The 25,495-nt window shown below is 42.4% G+C and overlaps 1 protein-coding gene across 2 annotated transcripts in view; it reads left to right on the top strand.

Moving 5' to 3' along the window:
* Nucleotides 1-25,495, top strand: part of mcc (MCC regulator of WNT signaling pathway) — a 121,212-nt gene that overhangs the window by 90,693 nt on the left and 5,024 nt on the right. For both annotated transcript variants that reach the window (XM_071350574.1, XM_071350575.1), the window contains 9 exons: nt 1,409-1,555; nt 2,054-2,143; nt 3,298-3,446; nt 10,355-10,495; nt 13,872-13,972; nt 16,936-17,119; nt 21,171-21,405; nt 22,067-22,279; nt 24,819-24,910. In XM_071350574.1, the coding sequence (XP_071206675.1) occupies nt 1,409-1,555; nt 2,054-2,143; nt 3,298-3,446; nt 10,355-10,495; nt 13,872-13,972; nt 16,936-17,119; nt 21,171-21,405; nt 22,067-22,279; nt 24,819-24,910 (1,352 nt within the window). The remainder of the gene's footprint in view (nt 1-1,408; nt 1,556-2,053; nt 2,144-3,297; nt 3,447-10,354; nt 10,496-13,871; nt 13,973-16,935; nt 17,120-21,170; nt 21,406-22,066; nt 22,280-24,818; nt 24,911-25,495) is intronic.

Genomic DNA, 25,495 nt, shown 5'->3' with positions numbered 1-25,495 from the left:
CAACAGAACAACGACCCTAAGCCCACAGCCACCGGGCTTGAACCCACTCGAACATCTCTGGAGAGACCTGAAAATAGCTGTGCAGCGACGCTCCCCATCCAACCTGACAGAGCTTGAGAAGATCTGCAGAAAACTCTCCAAATACAGGTGTACCAAGCTTGTAGCGTCATACCCAAGAAGACTCAAGGCTGTAATCGCTGCCAAAGGTGCTTCAACAAAGTACTGAGTAAAGGGTCTGAATACTTGTGTAAATATGATATTTCAGTTTTGTATTTTTATACATTCTGGAAAAATCTATAATAACTTGTTTTTGCTTTGTCATTATGGGGTATTGTGTGTAGAGGGGGGGAAATGATTTAATACATTTTAGAGTAAGGCTGTAACGGAACAAAATGTGGAAAAAGTCGAGGGGTCTGAATACTTTCCGAATGCACTATACTGCAGACAACATGTACTGATGTTATCTTTTTTTATATACATGTACTGATGTTTGTACAGATAGTTACAATGATGTAGATATACTGTACCTTTTTCTATAATGTCACATGTATGTATACAATGTAAACGATTGGCCATATTATTGAAAACATGCAGGTAGCTAACATGATTTAGGCATCTTGACATGTCTGTGTATGCAGCTATATCCAGTTCTGCTAACAGCACATGCCAGTAGCTGACTGTGTGTGGTATGTTTGCGACATCAATGATTTATACTTCCATATATTTCCTCTCTGTCTGTACAATGGGTGCTGTGTAAAGCACAAAAGGCCGTTGTATCTTCATTGTTTATATTTTCGTGGGCCAGCGTTCAAACTAATGTTCCTTTCCACGCTCTTCCTGGCAGAGGAAGCTCTCTCCCTCCGACACATACACACACCCAACATACATGCAGGCACGCACACACACCAAGGGCCTAAACTGCTGTAGTGTTATGAAGAGAGAACACAATTAAACAGCGTATGTATTTTGTACACCAGCTGCAAGCATAATGCTGACAAATCCATGCTGGCATACAAATTCATTGCAAGACCTGGCAAGTCTTTCCATGAGTTCGCTGATGCTTAATATAGAGTGAGAGAAGAAGCCTGTCAGTAGTGGAGCGACTCAAGTACCCTGTTTCCTCTGCATCATCATTGTCCCAACATTCCTGCCTTTGCCCACTGCACTGAAGAGATCAGATGGATCCTCACATTGTCTCATACTGGAGCAAGAAGTGGGTTAAGTAGCAACAAACTGAGTCCTTTTGTAAATCGTCTGTATGATGAGATTATAAGCAGGTGTGTGTGTTCTCACCAGATCTGTGCCCATGAACCTCAGCCTGTATGTCTGTGTGTCCCATAGAATTAAATAGAACACATTCACAATAAAATAGTGATATAAGGTATCTATCTCTATCTCTTTTCCCCAGGTGCGAGAACTGCAGACGCGTCTCCAGAGCTCCCAGCCTGCAGGCCCGTCCAGCCCTGGGCGTCTCACCCCCGCCTCCCGCCCCATCAATCCCAGCACTGGGGAACTCAGCACCAGCAGCAGCAGTAACGATATACCTGTGGCCAAGGTAGAATGCACACACACACACACACGCTATGTCATGCATAGTAAGGTACAAAACACCAAAGTACTGGAATGATGGAGTAATGAAATTGGAACAATGGGATGTTGTACATTCGTATGAGGGACACACACACTGTGGGGATATTCTGAACTCTCCTCTGGAATGTTCTCCATCTCTCTTTTCTCTCTTATTGTACTATCACTTGAATGACACAAACACACACACACATGCACGCACACACACACCAATCTGTGTACTAGCCTTGAGCTAGTCCAGCCAGAGAGGGATAATTGTAATCAAAGAGTCAGTCTGATCAACCATTTTGCTCTTCCACTTTCCTGTGTGTGTGTCCTTGACATTGACTCTCAGAAGGAATTCAATACATTAGAGTTTGATTCCATAGAGATCCAGTACAACCCCTACATTTATTTATTTTAGGGGCCAATCACTTTTATATCAGTAATTCCCAGTAATGTATTGAGTGTGTTGTCTTGTTGCTAGGTGGCAGAGCGGGTGAAGCTGTCTAAAACCAGGTCAGAGTCTTCCTCTACTGAGAGGCCTGTTCTGGGATCAGAGATCAGCAGCATCGGGGTAAGGAGATACTGGATGGCTATTCAATACTGAAGGCTTTGAGAGGGGAAAGATGCAAACGGGTTTAAAGAGAGGAAGAGAGAGAAGTAAGAAAGAGAGAGAGGGGTGGACAGGAAGAGTATGAGAGAGCGACATTAGGTAGGGGCACATTTCCCTGTAGCAGCTGGCCGATGGTAACAGCAGCATCAGCAGATGTGTCAGAGATGGGTATCTCCAGTGGAGTGTGACAGACCTGGTGTCACTCATTCCCCACTGTTCCCTTCCCCTGGCACCCACACAGCCTTGTTGACACTAAAGGTGACCTGCCAACGTCCCCTCTAACAGTTATCACTTTCCTCTTCTGGTGCCCTTTTTTTCTCTTGTGCCTCCCTCTCTCTCGCTCTTTCTCTCTCCCTCGCTCCTGTTGGTGTGTGTTCGTGTGTGAGTGATGGGAAATCAATCCTAATGATTCCAGGGCTTGTCTTTTCCCTGAAAGCTCCGGCCACTAAAATTCTCCTCTCAATCTTTAGCCGGAACCCATCTGGTCCAAAATAGACTAAAAAGAGAGGAAGAGGGAAGAAAGAGAAAGAGAGGCAGAATGTTAGCATTCCTCTGGGACTAGGCTGCGACGGATTATGTAAAGTTCAGTAGAAAACCTGTCTCTTTCTGTATACAGTCTCTCTTGAAAAAGAGATTTGATCTCAAGGAGACTAACCTGTGTAAGTAAAGATTATAAACTCTATCTGTATACACTGTGGATTAAGAGAGTAGAGGATCACAAAGAAATGCCCTCAGTCAGTCTGACCCACTGAATTCCTATTGTGTCGTTTTTAGATTGTGATTTTTGGCTGCACCTTGACTCACATTGGTTGAGGCGCTGTCTACTCCCTTCCTCGCCTTGTTTGTACCCCCATTTACTCTTTACACAAAAGTAGTGCACTTCATATGGTATAAGTTACCATTTGAGACTGGGAGGCGACCATAGATCTATGTAAATGTCTGTCTTACCCCCTGTCTGTCCTTGAGCTGTTCTTGTCTATTAATGTTCTGTATTATGTTATGTTTCTTGTTTTGTGTGGACCCCAGGAAGAGTAGCTGCTGCTTTTGCAACAGGTAATGGGGATCCTAATTAAAAATACCAAAATACCATGTAACCCTGTTCCTCCTACTCCCAGGTGTCCAGTAACGTGGCGGAACACCTGGCCCACTCCCTTCAGGACTGCTCCAACATCCAGGAGATCTTCCAGACCCTCTACTCCCACGGATCAGCCATCTCTGAGAACAAGATCAGGGAGTTTGAAGTGGAGACAGAGAGACTCAACAGGTGATACTCAAACCATGCTGTCATTGTCCTTATGTCCTTATCATTTTTTTATCCATTCGTCGGTCCATCCATGCCTAATTAATACTGTTAAAGTGGAACTGACAGCATTTTAACAAACTGAAATCTTATTCAAATCTGTTCATATACAGCCCCGGGAAGAATATGACACCTTCTTTTTTTCATTTTCTGACAAGCGAGCACTTAGATATGGAATTCATAAATTCATAGAATGTTTGGTAATGACAAATAGAAAGGCATTTGAGAAATGTATATAGCAATATAGAGGGAGAAAGTGGCCGTGCGTTTGGACAATTAAGACACTCCAGTAAATAAAACCTAATAGAAATGTGTCTTGGCCAGGACCAGAGTCTATGCATACCGGTGCGCCATAGCCAATTCGAGCTACAGTAGTGTTGCCTACTGTAGCAGTGTTGCCTAGAATATTTAGCAAGTTTTCAGACCCCTCCAGCTACTTTTATTGGTAAAAGATTCTAGCGACAAATTCAGCTACTTACGGTACATGGGCTTGCCATCATTCACTTTGAACTGGACTGTGTGTTTACAGGCAGTAGCAACAACACGATTTTAGATCATTAGAAAGCAATTGCCAAAAGCAAATATTTCTGCAAATATATACAGTGGGCTCCAAAATTACTGGCACCCCTGACTGGCAATGCACAAACAATACTTAAACAAATATAAACAATATAATTATAGAGACAAACTCAAAATACCAACATGTGAAAAATACTGTACTTTATTAATGTTTCAATGGAACCCAACAAAATCATTTATTAATTTAATTAAAAATCAATGTCTTCCAAATCAAGGTTTCACAATTAATGGCACCCTTAAATATTATTGTAAATAACATCGACCAAAATTAAATCAGGAATTAAATTCCACTTATTTAAGTTTATCTAAGTGTTAAGGAACTATTTTGAGCCATTATATCACTTCCTTTTTCACTAGGGTATAAAAATGAGGTAACACGCATGCAATATCCCTTTGTCATCCAAACCATGAAGAAAACAAAAGAATTGGCAGTTCAAAAGAGACCGATGGTCGTAGACCTTCATAAATCTGGTAATGGCTACAAGAAGATCCACAAATGATTGAATATACCACTGACCACTGTCAGGGCAATTATTAAAAAATTCAAAAGATATGGAACAGTTGAAAACCTCACGGGTAGAGGACGCAAATGCATTTTGCCCCCTAGGATAGGGAGGAGGATTGTGAGAGAAGCAACAAAACCCCCAGAATCACTGTGAAAGAATTGCAGGCCTTGGTGGCGTCTTGGGGTCACCAGGTTTAAAAAACCACCATCAGACGCCACCTCCACAACCACAGGTTCTTTGGAAGGGTTGCCAGAAGAAAGCCCTTTCTGACCACAAGACATAGACGCAAGCGCTTGGAGTTTGCCAAACGTAATTTCAATTATGATTGGAAGAAGGTGCTCTGGTCAGATGAGACCAAAATTTTACGTTTTTACGTCAGCATCGGCATGTTTGGCGTCGAAACAGAGATGCATACAAGGAGAGGCACCTCATACTCACAGTGAAATATGGTGGTGGGTCAGTGATGTTTTGGGGCTGTTATAATTCCAGAGGTCCAGAGGCACTGGTTAAGATTGATGGCATAATGAATTCCACCAAGTACCAGGCAATTTTGGCTGACAATCTGGTTGCCTCTGCCAGAAGGCTGGGACTTGGCCGTATGTGGACTTTCCAACAAGACAATGACCCAAAACATACCTCAAGATCCACACAGAAATGGTTCTGTGACAACAAAATCATTGTTCTGCCATGGCCATCTCAGTCGCTGGACCTCAATCCAATCGAAAACCTGTGGGCTGAGTTGAAGAGGGCAGTTGATAAGTGCAAATCCAAGAATGTGAAGGATCTTGAAAGGATCTGGTCCAAAATCCCTCCAAATGTGTTCCTTAACCTTGTCAAACATTACAGGAAAAGACTCCATGCTGTTATCCTTGCCAGAGATGGTTGCACTAAGTACTAAATGAGGAGTGCCAATAATTCTGAAACCTTGATTTTGGTTAAATGTATTTTGTATTAAATAATTGTATGATTTTGGTAGGTTCCATTGGAACATTAATAAAGTACAATATTTCTCACATGTTGGTATTTTGAGTTTATCTCTATAATTATATTGTTTATATTTTTTAAAGTATTGTTTGTGCATTGCCAGTCGGGGGTGCCAGTAATTTTGGAGGCCACTGTAAATAACGCGAGAGTCGTCTTACATTTGGGAACAACAGTCTTAATGATCAAACAGCCATGAAAAGGTAGGCTGTTTCCTTCAGTTGCCTATGAACATCAACAATAACAAGATCAATAACTAATGTTAGCCAGAGTGAGATAAGCTAAAATCTACCGAGGGAACAGTAGGTGAACCCTCTCAAACTTTTTTAGCTTGTAGTTGGCAGTCAAAATTGCACTGCTAAACGATGGGGAATAGTAGCCTGCTCGCCCTTCTGCAGCTTGCCTGCCAAAGTGCGGTGTAGTTAGCTGTATATTAAAGATTCAGACTTTGCTCATTAATATCTCTTCATCGGAACGTGCAAGAATGATATAAATTACATATTCTGAATCAGCTGACAATAGCAAAAAAATTGCACTCCTTGTTTTTGCAATTCGGTGTCATTTTCTTTTTGGAGGTGAAATGTAGCTAAAACATTGCTCTCCTCTGCTCAGAGGGTTAAGGGGGACAGTCTTACAACTCCAATGTTGCATGTTAATGAATAGCTTCTCAACCACAAGACATATAGCTCTCAAATCAATTTGACGTTGTTTAGAGGCCTCTTCTTTCGAATTCACAGCAATCATGATGGGGGGGGGGGTTGTCAATGTGATCATTGCCCATGCTTTGATTGTATTGACATACCCAGCCCTGGTTACATTTGTCCGTTTTTGTCCAAAATATTGAGTCATTGAAACTGAAACAGTGCTTCCCAGATAGCTGGAGGAATTAAGCAAACAGAGCTAAGATTTACAACCTGATAGCAATATTTGTTGGACTACCAATACATTTAATGGTGAATTATATTAATCATGCATTGAACTATCTATTCTGCCAACAATGCCTTACTCTACATCATGGAATTTTTTGTCAAATTGAACCTATTTTTAAAACCTCTTATAAAGTTGGTTTTGTAGCATAAACTGGGAATTTCATATTTTTGACTGATATTATGATTGTCTGTTTCATATCTGCAAAGTAGTTAAAACTCTGTCAGTTCCACTTTTAAGTAATACTTAATCGCATCATTGATGCGAAAATGCCATGACAGTAACCATACTTCAGTATAACGCAAGCATTAGATTTGGAGTTATTTTGTATAGAGAACATTTGGACTGATGGAAAGAATAATTACATTAAATTAAATACACACATTTGCTTTGGATTGGTTTAGGATTAAAATAAAGAGACATGTTTATAATGTCAACTGTAGTATTGACATCCTCCATGGTGTTGCGCTGTGGTGTAGAGATACAGTTCATTCAACCTCATTTACTGCCTTTTTAATAACCATAGCTGATATGGTTGACTTGCTTAAACAAATGTGGTTACTACTGACTCCTTGTGGATTTGTGTAAGTCGATAAGAACCGCATTCTCCTTCAATAATAACGAATGCCAAAATGAATTTTGACGTTTGAACTATGCACAAACATTATTATATTTACAGTACCAGTTTGGACACACCTACTCATTCAAGGGTTTTTCTTTTATTTGAAACATTTTCTACATTGTAGAATAATAGTGATGACATCAAAACTATGAAATCACACATGGAATCATGTAGTAACCAAAAAAGCGTTAAACAAATCAAAATATATTTTATATTTGAGGTTCTTCAAAGTAGCCACCCTTTGCCTTGATGACAGCTTTGCACATTCTTGGCATTCTCTCAACCAGCTTCACCTTCACCTGGAATCCTGTTGGTTCATCACCTTCAAAATGGACACCTACAGAAATTCAGATAGATGTTAGTTCAGATAAATTCAGCAAGATGTTGAGACCTTTACTTTACTCTTCTTTAAGTCACGAGAGAGAGGGGGGAGGGAGAGAGGGGGGGGGACTCGGTTAGCCTACCATTTTAAGTATTTTATTAGGCCTATGTGGTCTAAAAAGGAAGGAAAATACAAATCATGAGGATCCACTTTTATATACAATATACTGACGCACAGACAAAACAACCTTTGCAATATCAACTGGGATTACATGGGTCTATTACTGAACTTTAATATTTGAATGAGAAGAGACTGTCAATGGCAAACATGGTTACCCAACAACATTATATAGTATCTCCTCCTCATCAAGAAATGCACATGAGCTAATTATAATACACAAAGTAAGCAAAACAATGAAATCATTCCAAAATTGCATTAAATGATGAATAAGATGCCTATAACAATTGAGATGTACAAACTATGGCATTAGGGAACGATGAGCAGATAAGAGGCAATCCGTAATTTCAATTAAGACATTAATGAACAAGCTAAGATGGACGTAGTCAATATAAATATTTGTTCAGCACTTTTGAAATGCACAGCAACAGAATTCAGAACATAGGCCGTTCTTACAGTATTCTCCCTGTACACCAAGTCAGAACTGTAGGATAAATAAAGGGGGCATATAAGCAGACAAATAAAGCTCTTATAATATTCAATGATGACATTTCTCTTAAACAGCCTATAGGCTACATGTGCACCACCAAGTCATAACCGTAGGCTAAGTTCTGAGGGGGTAAGTGATCACATTATTAGGGTGAGGCACATGGGCTACTAACAGTTTACTACACAACATACACTTATTATTACTTTCTTACTTACAGTATACATAACTCCCTGGCATATTACATCTTTTATGCAGCAGCTTTTAAGACATTTTTGGACTCACATTGTTGTGCTGTGCTTACTTGAACAGGAAGGTGGCGCGGCGGGCCTTCTTGTGGGAAAGTATTGTCATCAAAGTCTGTCTTTCTCTGGATTTATCATGCTTTCAAGACAACTGGGAGCTCGGGAAAAAAACAAGGTCTAATCATTACGCCAGTGAATCGTGACATTAGGTCGGAGCTCTAGAAAGAGGCCCGAGTTCTCGACTTGGAATTCCGAGTTGGATGACCGTTCAAAATGTGTTTTCCCAGTTGAGCTCGTTTTTTCCCGAGTTGTCTTGAACTCACTGAAGTCTGAGATTTCCCAGTTCCGAGTTTCCAGTTGTTTTGAACACGGCAGAAGTCATGCTGGATTGACAGCATGGTCAATGTATTCAACATTTTCTGGAACATGGTGTTGCGTGTGAATGTTTATCATTTTAAGCTTGGAAAAGAGACCCTTTCAGACAGATGTTTTAAACCCTTAAACCCAGACTTAGACCACACTCTCTCCACTGAATAGCAGGCAGGGGAAGCAAAATAGTTAGCCACTGATTCCTTCCAAAACTACTCATTGTTGAATTTGCGATTTCCGACTTGTTGTGTAATGTTTATGTACAATGGCCATTGAGCACTGATACGTTTTATCTATAATTTATCTTCATATAAAAATGATTTGCCAGTAGATTGTCAATGTGATTCATGATGATGACTGCTTGTCTTGCTTGCTAGCTAAGATTTTGAAAGTGTGATGTTGACATGATCAAATATATGATGTACAGTGGGGAGAACAATGCAAATTAATTACTTAAAAATCATACGATGTGATTTTCTGGATTTTTGTTTTAGATTCAGTCTCTCACAGTTGAAGTGTACCTATGAAAAAAAAAAAAATGTTTTACAGACCTCTACATGCTTTGTAAGTAGGAAAACCTGCAAAATCGGCAGAGTATCAAATACTTCTTCTCCCCACTGTATATATAACGTGATTTGCCGTCATTTTATCTGTGCCCAATGACCATGAGCCTTCTTGCCTTCTTGGATGGTCATTTCTAATGTAAATCTATGGCAGCACCCAAGGGGGCTTGACCTGCCTAGCTCTCCCTGTAGATTCTGCGGTGATGTAGTGTCCCCATGAGTGACAGAACACTGAGTCAATCACAGTGCAACTAGAGAAAATTACCAACGCCTACACTCTGTATTTTCCGATGGCTGCTCCTCCACCACAGAAAGCACTGAGCTAGGCTAAAATTGCTTTTTGGAGCTGCCTTATTCAAAGAGACCATGTTTGTATGTGTCTTTATTCACTCAATAAATGTGTTTTTACATTGTTTGCAAACTGATATGCGACACGAATTAATGCCCAAATAACATGCTAAACAGGCAACAACAACAAACTAACAAAAATGACGGGTCGCCACTGCTTAAAAGGATAGTTCACCTTAAAATCCAACCAGAATTGGTGTAATGGAGTCAATCCAAAATGAATGGGAAAGATCAGCACCTGATAACCTGTGACAAAAGTTTGAAACTTTACATTTTGGTGTGTACTATCCCTTTAAGGTTGTTATTTGGCACATGTGTTTTATGGGATATCCCATACGTTTACCACTAACGACCAGGCTGCTGACACACTATTTTCTCTTAATTAAGCCCAGAGTGCTTTATCGACGTCCTTGATTAGATGGATAGTTACGCGTCATTAGCTACTCTCACATAATCTACCCATAAAACCAAGGCCGTTTGAGTTCTATAGAGGGGGGTGGCTATAGTTTCCCTGTCCCTTTTTCCCCTAACACTCACTTAAACTGCAATAGATGATGTGTGATGAGCGACCTGGCATAAAATGGATGCCGTGAATCACCCAGGTGGGTGCTTTATATCGCTGGTCGATGGGTGAGTCGCAATGTGAGGTGCTTTGAGATATGACAGGCACTTTATACAATAAATGTACCCCAATGATGATTTTGTGTGTGTGCGTGTGTGCGTGCGCATGTGTGTGTGTGTTCCAGCCGCATCGAGCATCTGAAGTCTCAGAATGACCTGCTGACCATCACGTTGGAGGAGTGTAAGGGCAACGCAGAGAGGATGAGCATGCTGGTGGGCAAATACGAATCTAATGCCACCGCCCTGCGACTGGCACTGCAGTACAGGTATACACACACACACACACACACACACACACACACACACACACACACACACACACAGCAATGCCTAACCTAATGGAGCATGCATCATACATAAGACATTTGTGCAGTCCTGGTTGGATTCACGCATCAGCCAGAAAGAAACACACCAACAGGGTGAAAGCCTGAATGCAAATTCCCTGCTCCACTTTTAAGACCAAGCCTACTCTGAGCCTTGCATAGCTAACAAACACCTTATCAAGCTGTAAACATCAGAACCACACTAATGTTCCTCGTTAGAAGCCTCCTCCAGTAATTATAATTAAGCTGTACTCTTCGAGTTCAGGGCCTTTTTGTAGGTTCCATACGGTAGCGGCCATTTGCATATTATTAGCATTCGCATCCCCTTGGCCAATCAAGTGTGTTTGTGTACGGGCCTTGGCCCCTCTCTGATAAGGTGCCCTGAAGGTGCCCATTCAGCAAAGCTAACGCTAACGAGATACGAAAGGGAAAAACAGATTTAATCTAAGTGGTATTTCTAATTAGCATCATGCTAATCATCCAACCATGATAATCCTGTGGGGATGTTATGAGTTGCAGAAAGGCTGTTAATCCTTTTCTTGTATGGTAAAGTTTAAGCAAACTGAAATGGAAATAAGTTGTATTTTCAGCTGTTGATATTGGCTGAATGTAATATTGTGGTGGCATGGTAACGTTACGTGTGTTTCTCATAGCATTCTGCATAGCATGTCTCAGGGAGACGGATTGCCACAAAGCAAAGCTATGAGCAGATGTATAAACAGATACAAAGATAGATGACCGATACATAAATAGAAACGTTATAGCCATAAAAGAGAATTATTAGTCTTGCCCATTACACCAGAGTACACAACACTTGAATAGCCCTCAAATGCGTTATTAATATAACACCAGTTCCAAAAACACAAACACACACTAAGATTCATACTGTGTGTTTTTCCCTGTATGATTTATTCATGAAGCCATTGATTTTATGTGATGTGGTGGACTGTAGTGTGTTTGTACCTGGAGGGAGAGAGGGTTTGGCCATCTGTGTCTGGTTTGTTGCTCACTAGAAGCCCAGATGTCAGTGCTTTGATTGAATTTCAGCCCCGCCAAGTGGGATGTCAGCGAGGCCACCCCATTGGGCCATTTGGGGAGAGATATAGTCTTTCATTGGATGGGGGAGTGTGGTGTGTAGGATTGCAAAGCTACCGGAATCTTCAGTCATTTTGGTAATTAACAGAAAATCTATGGCAATCTATCGGAATTTAGGTAATTTATACTTGAATTATGTATTCATATATACTGAACAAAAATATAAAGGCAACATGTAAAGTGTTGGTCTCATATTTCATGAGCTGAAATAAAAGATCCCAGAATAATTCCATATGTTCCAAAATGTTGTGCACACATTTACCAAGATAACCCATCCACCTGACAGGTGTGGCATATCAAGAAGCTGATTAACAGTAGGATCATTACACAGGTGCACCTTGTGCTGGGGGGCAATAAAAGACTACTCTAAAATGTGCAGTTTTGAGGGAGTGTGCAATTGGCATGCACACCGCAGGAATGTCCACCAAAGTTGTTACCAGAGAATTTAATGTTAATTTCTCTATCATAAACCGCCTTCAATGTCATTTTTGAGAATTTGGCATTACTTCCAACCGGCCTCACAACCGCAGACCACGTGTATGGTGTCGTGTGGGCGAGCGGTTTGCTGACAACGTTGTGAACAGAGTGCCCCATGGTGGCGTGGGGTTATGGTATGGGCAGGCATAAGTTACGGACAACGAACATAAGTTACGGACAACGAATACAATTGCATTGTATTCCCTGTCATGTGAAATCCATAGATTAGAGCTTAATTTATGTATTTTATTTGACTGATTTTCTTATGTGAACTGTAACTCGGTAAAATATTTGAAATTGTTTTATGTTGCTTTATATTTTTGTTCGGTATATTTTACATGTGATAAGACCACACAGAGAGCCAGAGATGATCACATACACTTGTGATAATCTGAAGTACCCAAAAGGGCCACTAAATGTCTTGTGATAAATTAAATTAAATCCTTGAACGATACTGCAATTCTGGTAGTTTACTGGTGAACTTTTCCCTAGGGGTGTGTGTATGTGTGCATTTAATATTTGGTGGAAGAATCTCCAAGGAGCTCTCTCTGACTCTCTCTCTCTGTTTCTGTCTCTCTGTCTCTCTCTCTCTCTCTGTGTGTGTCTGTGAGAGAGAGAGTTGGACACTGTATTTATTTAAAAAGCAGTGTGGCGCCAAGCTAGTAAACAGTGGTATTAATCAGCAGTCTGGAAAGCAGTGTAATGTTATAAAGAATCAAGAGGGGGCTTGGAGGACAGCAAGTGAGTGTGTGTTTGGCTGTGTGTGTGCGTGCATGCATGGCTGCATTTGTATATGATCTATGCCAGTGTGTGCGTGTGACTAAAACTATAATCATAAGATTGAAACATCAAAAAGAGGAACACTGTGGTGTATGTTGATAATGCCGGCTACTTTATGGTGTTTTTGCAGGTAGAAACTTGCTGTGTGTGTATTTGCGTTCTTGAGAGAGTGACTAACTCGTAGTGTTGGCGTGAGCTATCAAAGTGTGTAAAAGTATCCACAGGATTTGTTTTGGTACAGTTGAACTAGCAGGGGACTGGAGTCGAGGTTGTGTGTGTGTGGATGTGTGTTTGTGTGTGTAAATGAGAAACATGTGTTTTTAAATCAGGTCTGCCCCTTTAGCCATCAAACACACACACACACACACACACACACACACACACACACACACACACACACACACACACACACACACACACACACACACACACACACACAACAAATAGAGACTAGCTATGAGGAGAAAATAACTTAGATGTTAAATGTTTAAATTGAATGCAGGCTTCAGACTTCCTCTGTGGAGTAATGACGAGTTTTTAGGCTTAATACTTAATTACCCTAGCGCTCTCTGTATTTGTTTGGAGAAAAGGTGGCTTTTTACCCGATGTGTAATCATTACCTGATTAAACGATAGTGCCTCGCTGTTTTTCTTCCATCCCCGGGCCCCAGGCAAACACGCACGCGCTATGATGACTGTAGTTAAATAGACATCAGCACCTCTCGGCCGCGTTCCTTTTGAACACGATGAAAGTGCAACACAGAGGAAGGATAAGTGGACGCGAGAGGCCTCCACATTCCTCGTGTGCGTGAGAGAGCAAAGAGAAAGAGGGAGAGAGCGCCTATGTGCATTCTCATTTAGTAGTGCAAATAGGTTGTGTTCTCTGTCAGTCAGTGTATAGAGGCCTATGAGCTACTTTATATGTGTGTGTGTGTGTGTTAACTGATATGCATGTGTTCTTTCCTCAGTGAACAGTGTATAGAGGCCTATGAGCTGCTGTTAGCCCTGGCGGAGAGTGAACAGAGCCTGGTACTTGGCCAGTTCAGAGCTGCCGGAGTGGGGACTGTAGGTGAGTCACACTTCGTGCCCACACAGGCTTGTTTGTTCTTTGATCAGTGCTGGTTTGTTCCTCCCTGCATTAAGAGACCCACAGTTGAACTCCTCCAACCAATCAAAGCAAAGAGGCCACCTTCCAAAAACACACACTTCTAATTTATTACTCTTTCACAAACTGCTCCACTCACCCATTTAATTCCTTCACAAACCTCTCCTCCATCACTCCTCTTCCCTATTCACTTCTCTCATCCTCCCATCATAAACGTCTATATCCTACTCATTTGTTTCCCTCCTTCCCCAACTCTCCTCCCTCTCTCCTTCAGCTGTTGACAGGTGCCATGTCTTCAGTGAGGCATGTCATGCATCATGACTCCCTTGTCTCACACACTTCCCCCACTCCCAACCTAACCTTTTCCCCTTCAACACAAAAACACTCTCTCAGAAGAACATCCCCGTAGGGTAAATCCATTTGAATTCAATCACTTTTTGACAGCACCCCTTTTATTTGAATGAAACCTTCCATACATATTTTTCCCATTGTAGAAGTGCTCAGTAAGTTACTTTTTGGAACTGAATGCCAAACTATTCAAGAGGTTAAGGTGCTCAAAGTGGACAGATTTTGCATACTCCACCATATCATGAGACATCCATGTCTTCAGCACTGGAAAAGATAAACGGTTGAATTTTATATAATTTAGAAGCTTACAAACAGGGCTGTCAAACAAAACCAAAAAATCTGGAGAAAAAATTAAATGTGTCCTTTTTTATCTCTTTCCACTCACAGCCCTTTCATCCCGTATGTCAGATTTTGTCATTGATAGGCGCCTCGCCTAAATTGGAACACAGTGCTCAGGTTCTCCTCTTCACAGGGCAGGATCAGTTTTGACTGACATCTGTTATAAACTTGAGCACTGTGCGTGACAAGAAGCCTCCATCCCTCCTACTAATGAGGCTACTTTTGCACATTTTTGTTGTCTGAGTTAGGAAAATACTGTAAATTGAGAGGAGTCGATGCGTTCTGAAAGATGAGACGTTAAGGATTATATTAAATACCGCTTTGATGTCATACAAGAAAACCACACACCCATGAGTCCAAATGTGCACTTCACATTTCCATATTTAAAAACTCATATACTTTTACAGTTCTTCTGTTACAAACATTTCAATTTGGCCCTATCCATATAGGCCAATTTCCACTAGTGTAAGGGGTTAATTAACCTTTAATGCCAAATATTAAACTGTTGATTTTCATATTTACATACAGTACCAGTCAAAAGTTTGGACACACCTACTCATTCCAGGGTTTAACACATATGGAATCATGTAGTAACCAAAAATATAACGTCTCCTCCAGGCTGTGTAAGGGCTATTTGACCAAGAAGGAAAGTGATGGAGTGCTGCATCAGATGACCTGGCCTCCACAATCACCCGACCTCAACCCAATTGAGATGGTTTGGGATGAGTTGGACCGCAGAGCGAAGGAAAAGCAGCCAACAAGTGCTCAGCATATGTGGGAACTCCTTCAGGACTGTTGGAAAAGCATTCCAGGTGAAGCTGGTTGAGAGAATGTCAAGAGTGTGTACAGCTGTCATCAAGGCAAAGGGTGGCTACTTTGAAGAATCTCAAATATAAAATATATTTTGAATGTTTAAAACTGTTTTCGTTACTACATGATTCCATATGTGTTATTTCATAGTTTTAATGTCTTCACTATTATTCTACAATGTAGAAAATAGTAAAAAAAAATAAGAAAAACCCTTGAATGAGTAGGCGTGTCCAAACTTTTGACTGGTACTGTATGTTGTAGCTTAGATCCTAAAAGTTACAATTTCAATTCATTTAAAATGTCAGTGATGTACCAGCTAAATTGCGGTAGGCCAATTCCATGAATTCTATTTCTATGATTGAAATTACACCCACCCTGCATTCAAGAGCATGTTTTGTCTCAACTGATGGCGGGAACAACACAAAAACCTCAGATGTGAAATAAGGTCTAAGTTACAACATATGCGAATATGAAAAAAAACTGAGTTTGTGTTTTTGGCAGCAGGTATCCTAGCGGTTACAGCATTGGGCCAGTAACCGAAAGGTTGCTGGTTTGAATACCCGAGCCGACTGAAAATCTATCTGTGCCCTTGAGCAAGGCACTTAACCTTAATTTGCTCCAGGGGCGCCGTACTACTATGGCTGACCCTGTAAAACAACACATTTCACTGGACTTATCCGGTGTATGTGACAATATATATTTTTTGCGGATAATTGACGTTAAATGTAAAAAAAACAACAACAAAAAAACTTTTTTATTAAAACATACTTTTTTTAATAAAATAATGTAGTTTGACAACTTTTAAATGATATCAAACTCAATTGTTTATCTTTTCAAATGATAAAGGCATGGATGTCTCATGGTACGGCGTATGCAAAATGGGTCAACTTTGAACACCTTTATCTCCCGAATGTTTTGGTATTCGGGTCCAAAAAGTCACTTTCTGTAAGATGGGATGCTGTAAAAAAGTGATTGAATTCAAATGGATGTGGCGCAGCGTTCTAAGGCACTGCATCTCAGTGCTAGAGATGACACTACAGACCCTGGTTCGATCCCGGGCTGTATCACAACCGGCCGTGATCGGGAGTCTCATAGGGCGGTGCACAATTAGCCCAGGGTCGTTAGGGGAGTGTTTGGCCGGGCTAGGCCGTCATTGTAAATAAGAATTTGTTCTTAACTGACTTGTCTAGTTAAATAATGGTTCAATAAAATGAAAATAAATGTATTCATCTAATGCTGACCAACTTTACATACAGTATAGCCTTTTGTAGCCATATTTACATTGTCCGTTTGAATGCTCCATTCGATCATTTTGTTCATATGGCATATCTCATTGGCCTTGTGAGAGCCCTAAAATGACTGCAGCGAATGCAAGTTATTTGACGGTTCTGTCTGTCTGCGTCTGTGTCTGTGTGTGTGCGTGCGTGTAGGTGAGCAGTCGGGAGAGGAGAGCATCACTCAGATCCTGAAGAGGGCCCACGACTGCAGGAAAACAGCAGAGAACGCAGCCAAGGATCTGCTGGGCAGGCTGGACGGTAGCTGTGGAGCTGCATTCGCTGTGACCGGCTGCAGCGTTCAACCATGGGAGAGCCTGTCCTCTAATAGTCACACTAGGTTTGTGTGTGAGTGTGCATGTGTGTGTGTGTAGAGTGTCTTCTAGCAGCCGTGTGTGTGTGGTGTGTGTACTTGTTTGAGAATGTCTGCACATTGGTAATTATCCCATGTGCAATATGTGTTTAACTCACCAATGCATTCCTGTTTCTTTTCTATGAGAATATTTCTAGTTCATTACTTATATGGCAATCCATCCCCTAAATATTCTGTTTTGAAACATAATTGAGGCCAACCCTCTGCTCACGTGCCCATGACAGTTCAGGCAAGGAAGCTGCTCCCTAAACAAAGCATTAATCTACAGCCACTGCTCCGGGAGAGAGAAGACATGACAGTCATATGTGGCTCACATGTTAGTCAGGAGCACAGCAGACAATTGACAATTAATGTAGGAGATGAGAGTCCACAGTGCTGTGCTGTCGGACCAGTACACTAACGGACATTCCCTATGCTGGATCCACATCACTGATCCCACGAACGCACACACGCACAGCAGGGGATCTCACGCTGGCTTTTTAATCATAGACACAAATTCATAATAAAATCTTTCTCTCCCTCCCTCACACATGTACGCACACACAGACATACAGTTCATTCGGCAAGTTTTCAGACCCTGCAACTTTTTCCACATTTTGTTACATTACAGCCTTATTCTAAAATGGATGAAATAAAAACATGTCCTCGTCAATCTACACACAATACCCCATAATGACAAAGAAAAAACGGTTTTTTAGATTTTTTTGCAAATGTATTCAAAATAAAAAACAGATACCTTATTTACAGTTGAAGTCGGAAGTGTACATATACTTATACGAGTCATTAAAACTCGTTTTTCAGCCACTCCACAAATTTCTTGTTAACAAACTATAGTTTTGGCAAGTTGGTTAGGACATCTACTTTGTGCATGACACAAGTAATTTTTCCAACAATTGTTTACAGACATGTTTTTAACTTATAATTCACTGTATCACAATTCCAGTGGGTCAGACGTTTACATACACTAAGTTGACTGTGCCTTTAAACAGCTTGGAAAATTCCAGAAAATTATGTCATGGCTTTAGAAGCTAATTGACATCATTTGAGTCAATTGGAGGTGTACCTGTGGATGTATTTCAAGGCCTACCTTCAAACTCAGTGCCTCTTTGCTTGACATCATGGGAAAATCAAAATAAATCAGCCAAAACAATTGTAGATCTCCACAAGTCTGGTTCATCCTTGGAAACAATTTCCAAACGCCTGAAGGTACCACGTTCATCTGTACAAACAATAGTACGCAAGTATAAACACCATGGGACCACGCAGCCGTCATACCGCTCAGGAAGGAGACGCGTTCTGCCTCCTAGAGATGAAACTATTTAGGTGCAATAAGTGCAAATCAATCCCAGAACAACAGCAAAGGACCTTGTGAAGATGCTGGAGGAAACGGGTACAAAAGTATCTATATCCACAGTAAAATGAGTCCTTTATTGACATAACCTGAAAGGCCGCTCAGCAAGGAAGAAGCCACTGCTCCAAAACCGCCATAAAAAAGCCAGACTACGGTTTGCAACTGCACATATGGGGACAAAGATCGTACTTTTTGGAGAAATGTCCTCTGGTCTGATGGAACAAAAATAGAACTGTTTGGCCATAATGACCATTGTTTTATGTTTGGAGGAAAAAGGGGGAGGCTTAAAAGCCAAATAACACCATCCCAACTGTGAAGCACGGGGGTGGCAGCATCATGTTCATGTTATGGGGGTGCTTTGCTGCAGGAGGGACTGGTGCACTTCACAAAGTAGATGGCATCATTAGGATGAAAAATTATGTGGATACATTGAAGCAACATCTCAAGACATCAGTCAGGAAGTTAAAGCTTGGTCGCAAATGGGTCTTCCAAATGCACAATGACCCCAAGCATACTTCCAAAGTTGTGGCAAAATGGCTTAAGGACAACAAAGTCAAGGTATTGGAGTGGCCATCACAAAGCCCTGACCTCAACCCTATAAAACATTTGTGGGCAGAACTGAAAAAGTGTGTGCGAGCCTGGAGACCTACAAACCTGACTCAGTTACACCAGCTCTGTCAGGAGGAATGGGCCAAAATTCACCCAACTTATTGTGGGAAGCCTATGGAAGGCTACTCGAAACGTTTGACCCAAGTTAAACAATTTAAAGGCAATGCTACCAAATACTAATTGAGTGTATGTAAACTTCTAACCCACTGGGAATGTGATGAAAGAAATAAAAGCTGAAATAAATAATTATCTCTACTATTATTCTGACATTTCACATTCTTAAAATAAAGTGGTGATCCTAACTGACCTAAGACAGGGACTTTTTACTAGGATTAAATGTCAGGAATTGTGAAAAACTGAGTTTAATTGTATTTGGCTAAGGTGTATGGAAACTTCCGACTTCAACTGTACATAAGTATTCAGCCCCTTTGCTATGAGACTCAGAATTGAGCTCAGGTGCATCCTGTTTCCATTGATCATCCTTGAGATGTTTCTACAACTTGATTGGAGTCCACCTGTGGTAAATTCAATTTATTGGAGATGATTTGGAAAGGCACACACTTGACTATATACGGTCCGACAGTTGGCAGTGCATGTCAGAGAAAAAACAAAGCCATGAGGTTGAAGGAATTGTCTGTAGAGCTCCGTGACAGGATTGTGTCGAGGCACAGATCTGGGGAAAGGTACCAACAAATGGCTGCAGCATTGAGGGTCCCTAAGAACACAGTGGTCTCCATCATTCTTAAATGGAAGAAGTTTGGAACCACCAAGACTCTACATAGACTGAGCAATCAGGGGAGAAGGGCCTTGGTCAGGGAGGTGACCAAGAACCCAATGGTCACTGACAGAACTTCAGAGTTCCTCTGTGGAGATGGGAGAACCTTCCAGAAGGACAACCATCTCTGCAGCAGTCAACCAATTAGGCGGTAGAGTAGCCAGGCGGATGCCACTCAGTAAAAGGCACATGACAGCCCACTTGGAGTTTGCCAAAAGGCACCTAAAGGACTCCGACCATGAGAAACAAGACTCTTTGGCCTGAATTCCAATGATGGTGGCAGCATCATGCTGTGGGGATGTTTTTCAGCGGCAGAGACTGGGAGACTAGTCAGGATCGAGGGAAAGATGAACAGAGCAAAGGACAGAGAGATCCTTGATGAAAACCTGCTCCAGAGCGCTCAGGACCTCAGACTGGGGGCGAAGGTTCACCTTCCAACAGGAGATTGACCCTAAGCACACAGCCAAGACAAGACAATGCAGGAGTGGCTTCGGGACAAGTCTCTGAATGTCCTTGTGTGGCACAGCCAGAACCTGGACTTGAACCCGCTCGAACATCTTTGGATAGACCTGAAAATAGTTGTGTAGCAACACTCCCCATCCAACCTGACAGAGCCTGAGAGGATCTGCAGAGAAGAGTGGGAGAAACTCTCCAAATACAGGTATGCCAAGCTTGTAGCGTCATACCCAAGAAGACTTGAGGCTGTAATCGCTGCCAAAGGTGCTTCAACAAAGTACTGAGTAAAGGGTCTGAATACTTATGTTAATGTTAAAAAACTATTTTTGCTTTGTCATTATGGGTGTAGATTGATGAGGGGGGGAAACGATGTAATCAATTTTACAATAAGGCTGTAACGCAACAAAATGTGGAAGAAGTCAAGGGGTCTGAATTCTTTCCGAATGCACTGTATCTGCGTAGACACATCTTTCTTAGTTGACACAATCAGCCTCAAACAGATTTGAGGCTGATTGGCAATAATAAAGAGTTGTTATCCAATCATGTGTCCAACCAGGTTACTATAGTTTGGTATCAGTCTTTAGCTGGATTTCTGCACAGTGTTTGGTGACTTAATTTCTCCATGTGTCAGACTTGCTTTGGCTTGAATCTGCCCATAAGGCACAGATATAGGAACAGTTTAGCCTCTCTAATCCTGATCTTAACTGTTCAGGGGGATATAAAGGCTAGTTTCTAGATGCTACAGTTATCATCCAACAGTGCATAATTTTATGATACTATCTCTCATCTCTACCTGTGTGTGTGTGTGCGTGTGCGTGCATGCGTAGCACCACCAGTTCCACGGCCAGCTCATGCGACACTGACTTCTCCAGGGAGGACGAGCAGCGGCTGAAGGACTACGTGCAGCAGCTGAAGAATGACCGCGCGGCGGTCAAACTGACCATGCTGGAGCTGGAGAGCGTTCACGTCGACCCCCTAAGCCTGGAGATCAAGCCCCGGGGAGACACACACAGGCTGGACCTGGAGAACGCTGTGCTGATGCAGGAGCTCATGGCCATGAAGGTGAGGGAGGGAGGGAGGGAGGGAGGGAGGGAGGGAGGGAGGGCATATACGCAGGCTTGTATGAATAAACACACAAAACGTACCCTTCAGTTTAGGGAGTTAGTTAGAATCTGACACTTTGTCCCCACAGTCCTCCTAATGACATGAAAACCTAGTTCTCCCCTGACCTTGGCGATCCGTCTGGTTGATAGGATCTTGTGGTGATGGCTCCACATAAGAGGGCAGGAATAGGAATACACTTCTCCTCTGAAATACTAAAGATTGCAACACTCACCTCACCATGGATGGCTGAACATTCTCTAAACAAGATGACTTGCGTCAGAACTGTCCCTGTTTGACATTGACTTGCCCATTATTTAGTGTTGTGGTGACATTGATAATTCCATGGCCTTCATTCTGCTATTGGCTGTACTGTGCACCATCAGCTCTCTTCACTTAACCCTGACTGTAGTTAATCCCTCCCTTCTTTTCTTCCTTCCTTCCCTCCTTCTTTATATACTTCTTTCCTCCCTCCCTTTTTCCCTCTCTTTCCCCTTTCCTTCCTTCCATGTGGTTAACATCACTTGATCAGAATAATTTGTGGCTTGTGTATATTAACCTGTTTAATCCTTTCTTTCCTTGTGTGCGTTAAGCCTTTCTTTCTCTCCCTCCTCCCCCTCAGGAGGAGATGGCAGAGCTGAAGGCCCAGCTCTACCTGCTGGAGAAGGAGAAGAAGGCGGTGGAGCTGCGGCTGAGCACGCGGGAGGCCCAGGAGCAGGCCTACCTGGTGCACATCGAGCACCTCAAGGCTGAGGTGGAGGAGCAGCAGGAGCAGCGCAGGAGATCCCTCGGCTCCACTGGGAGTGGTAGTAAAGACAAGAGCCAAGCCGCCAAGGTGAAGGGAGAACACACACTCACACACTCATACACACACACACAAGAATTCACCTCAAACAACCCCCAGCGCTAACAGGGACAAGTGCCAGGGTGAGGGTGCTCCCACATTTACGCCCTCAATTCCCGACCTCGAAGTAGACCTCTTCCACCTCATCGAAAAACGCAGCCCTAGCCCCAAACAGGTCTACCACAGAGCCACAGAACAGGGTTTAGGCTTGGATTGAGATTTAGACTTGTAGACCGACCTTATAGACAGTGTCTCTCCTGTACACAGCAGCACTCACTCTGACCCAGTCAGTCACATGAAATATTGAAGAGGCTCTCTGCTCTCTTTGCAGTAGTCTCACTGTCTCACTCACTCTCTCTCACACACACACACACACACACACTTTGTCAGTCTGTATGTATTTGGCTCCTGGGATGACTGGTGCTTGAGCCCCCATAGACAACAGTCCTGAAGCTGTGAGGGGCTGTCACTCAGAACGGTTGGCGCACTAGTACTCCCGTTAGTGAGAATCTCCTCTGTGAGAAGCGGTCTCTACTCTACTCCTAAAATAATTGGAGTCTTTCTTATTCTGTTGGGGTTTTCTTCTGGGGAGCTGTCTGTCATTCACTCTGAGCTGGGGCCCTAGAGACGGGGACACTGTGTGTCTGTGAGAGTCCTACTGCCTACACAGAGTGACAGAAATAAAAAGAAAAGACCTGCAGAGGGAGAGAGGAGAAAGGGAGAGTTTAAGAAAGGACTATTGAGAGGGAGGAAAAGTAGAAGGGGGAGAGGAGAGAGAAGCAAAGGAAGGAAGACAAACTAAGATAAATACTGAGTACTACTGTACTGCGTAACAGGAGCTGACAAAAGGAGGATAAGAAAATGGGAGGAGTGGGTGAGAAAGTAGACAAAGGAGGACTTACAGAGTCTCAACTATCAAAGACTTTTACCTGAATTCCAAAAGGTCTGGGAGGTCAATTCCATATCAGAGTGCTAAGCCCCTCACACCATCCCTGCCCTGGTCTTCTCTACCCATTTCTTTAATCCAGATAGATAGAGATCAGCTGTCAGTGTGTTGCCAAGATTAAGAAAGGGAGAACACAGGTGTGCTTTTCTCTGATCACAGCCTTGAGCATCCAATGCTGGTGACACTACATTAACCTTATAATCCACTGGATACGATAACAGTGTCCTTCCATACATGAACACATGCACTTCACATCTCTAGGCATGTAGACACACACACCTCTATGTATGCACACACACCTCTCCATCTGTATTCACACACACATAACATATACACCCCCCACTCCCTGCTATCACCGTAGCTCCTTTGGTTCAATAAAGCTTAATCCTCGGTTGCTAGGAGCAACCGGCATTGAAGATGCCAATCACAGGACCATCTGTAAATGAAGGTGCTTTTCAGAGTGAAAGCCAGAGCAGCAGCTATTATTGCCTTTCACCCTTCTCTGTCCTTTTCAAACCAGCCACCTTTTATATCTACAGACCAGTTCTCATTGTTAGGGTCTAGAAATGGCCTGCTTGATTGGATCTCGCACACTGGGAAGACTAATAGGCACACACACCTCCTGCTGTGGGAGAGTATACATACACTCACTCACTCACTCACTCACACGCACACACACACACACACACACACACCATCATTCCACTCTGTCAGAGCCATTCATCATGCACACACAAACACTGCAAGCCCAATCAAGCATAGTTCACACAGCACAAAGGCTATTACCCAACACACACACCAACAAAACACTAACCAGCATCTCCCAGTATCTTCCCCTCCTCCCTGGTCTCTTCCTATATCCATTTCTCCACTAGCTTTAATGGAAGCCATGTTCCAATATCTATCAACAGCCCTGTAATAAAATCAGGCTAGCAGCATAGCAGGCCCTGAAAGTATGACAGCATACCTGTAACTCGATAAGTCATGTAGCATGCTAAATGAATGCTCTGACATGCTTGTCCGTTGTGAATCAGGCTGTATTATTCTGTAGTCCAGGTGTAGGGCAAATACACTGGGATAATAGGTTGAAGTGGTAGTGCTGCCACCTCATGAACCGGGTGTGCATGTAACAGCTTGAGGTAAACGTTGCACCTAACCACAGATCTAGGATCAGATTACCCTCTCCAAATCGTAACGTCAACCAGTATGTTGAGACATGCAGAGCTGACCTTAGATCACTGTCTTTAGAGGCAACTCATCCTTCTCTGGCAGGTCTGAGAGGGAATGTCCTTCGGAGTAATCAATGTTTTGGGATTGGTGACATGGGCTTGGTTTATTAATGCGATTTAGTTAAATGACTGATTATGTAATGGTGTCTTGAGCTCTTTTCCTTGTTCTGTTGTGTGTTATGGTATTGAATTAGAGTGATTGAGGCCAATGTTAACTTGATCACTGTAAGTCTTGTATCTGTAGGCAGCCTAATCACCTCCGCCCATCACGTCACCAGGCCTTGTCTGAGAATGGTCATTAGTAGCACTGTGGGGTTGTAGACCAGCTCCTCCTCATGGAAGTGTTATTTTCCAGGATTGTGGAGACTCTCCAGCCATCAGCTTGTCAGATCTGAGGACACTTAATGACAGCGACCTGGCAGCAGAGCTCACCAGCGCACTGAGACGGTAAGAAACCCAACACACTGTGTGTGTGTGGTTTTTGTTTTTACTATCCTTGTGGGGACCAGAAGTCCTCATAAGAATAGTAAAACAAGGAAGATTCGGGGACATTTCACCGGTCCCCACAAGGAAAAAGGCTATTTTAGGGGTTAGGTTTAGGGTTAGGGAAAATAGGATTTGGAATTGGAATCAATTATTTGGTCCCTACAAGGATAGTAAAACAAACGTGTGTGTGGTGACCGTAAAGTGTGTGTGTCTTTGTCACGATCGTCTAAGTGAGAAAGAGAGGAGGACCAAAACGCAGCGATGTGAATCCATTCTTCTATTTATTAAACGAAGAACACTTAAACTAACTATACAAACTAAACAAAATAACAAACGACCGTGACGCTAATGAAACCGAGTGCAGACATGCAACATCAACTAACATAGACAATCACCCACAAAACACAACAGAAAACAGGCTACCTAAATATGGTTCCCAATCAGAGACAATGACTAACACCTGCCTCTGATTGAGAACCATATCAGGCCAAACGACAAACCCAACATAGAAACACAAAACATAGATAACCCACCCAACTCACGCCC

This window comes from Salvelinus alpinus, chromosome 18 (assembly GCF_045679555.1).
Source record: "Salvelinus alpinus chromosome 18, SLU_Salpinus.1, whole genome shotgun sequence".
In the NCBI taxonomy this organism is placed as follows: Eukaryota; Metazoa; Chordata; class Actinopteri; order Salmoniformes; family Salmonidae; genus Salvelinus; species Salvelinus alpinus.
This window is presented reverse-complemented; position numbering and strand designations above follow the sequence as displayed.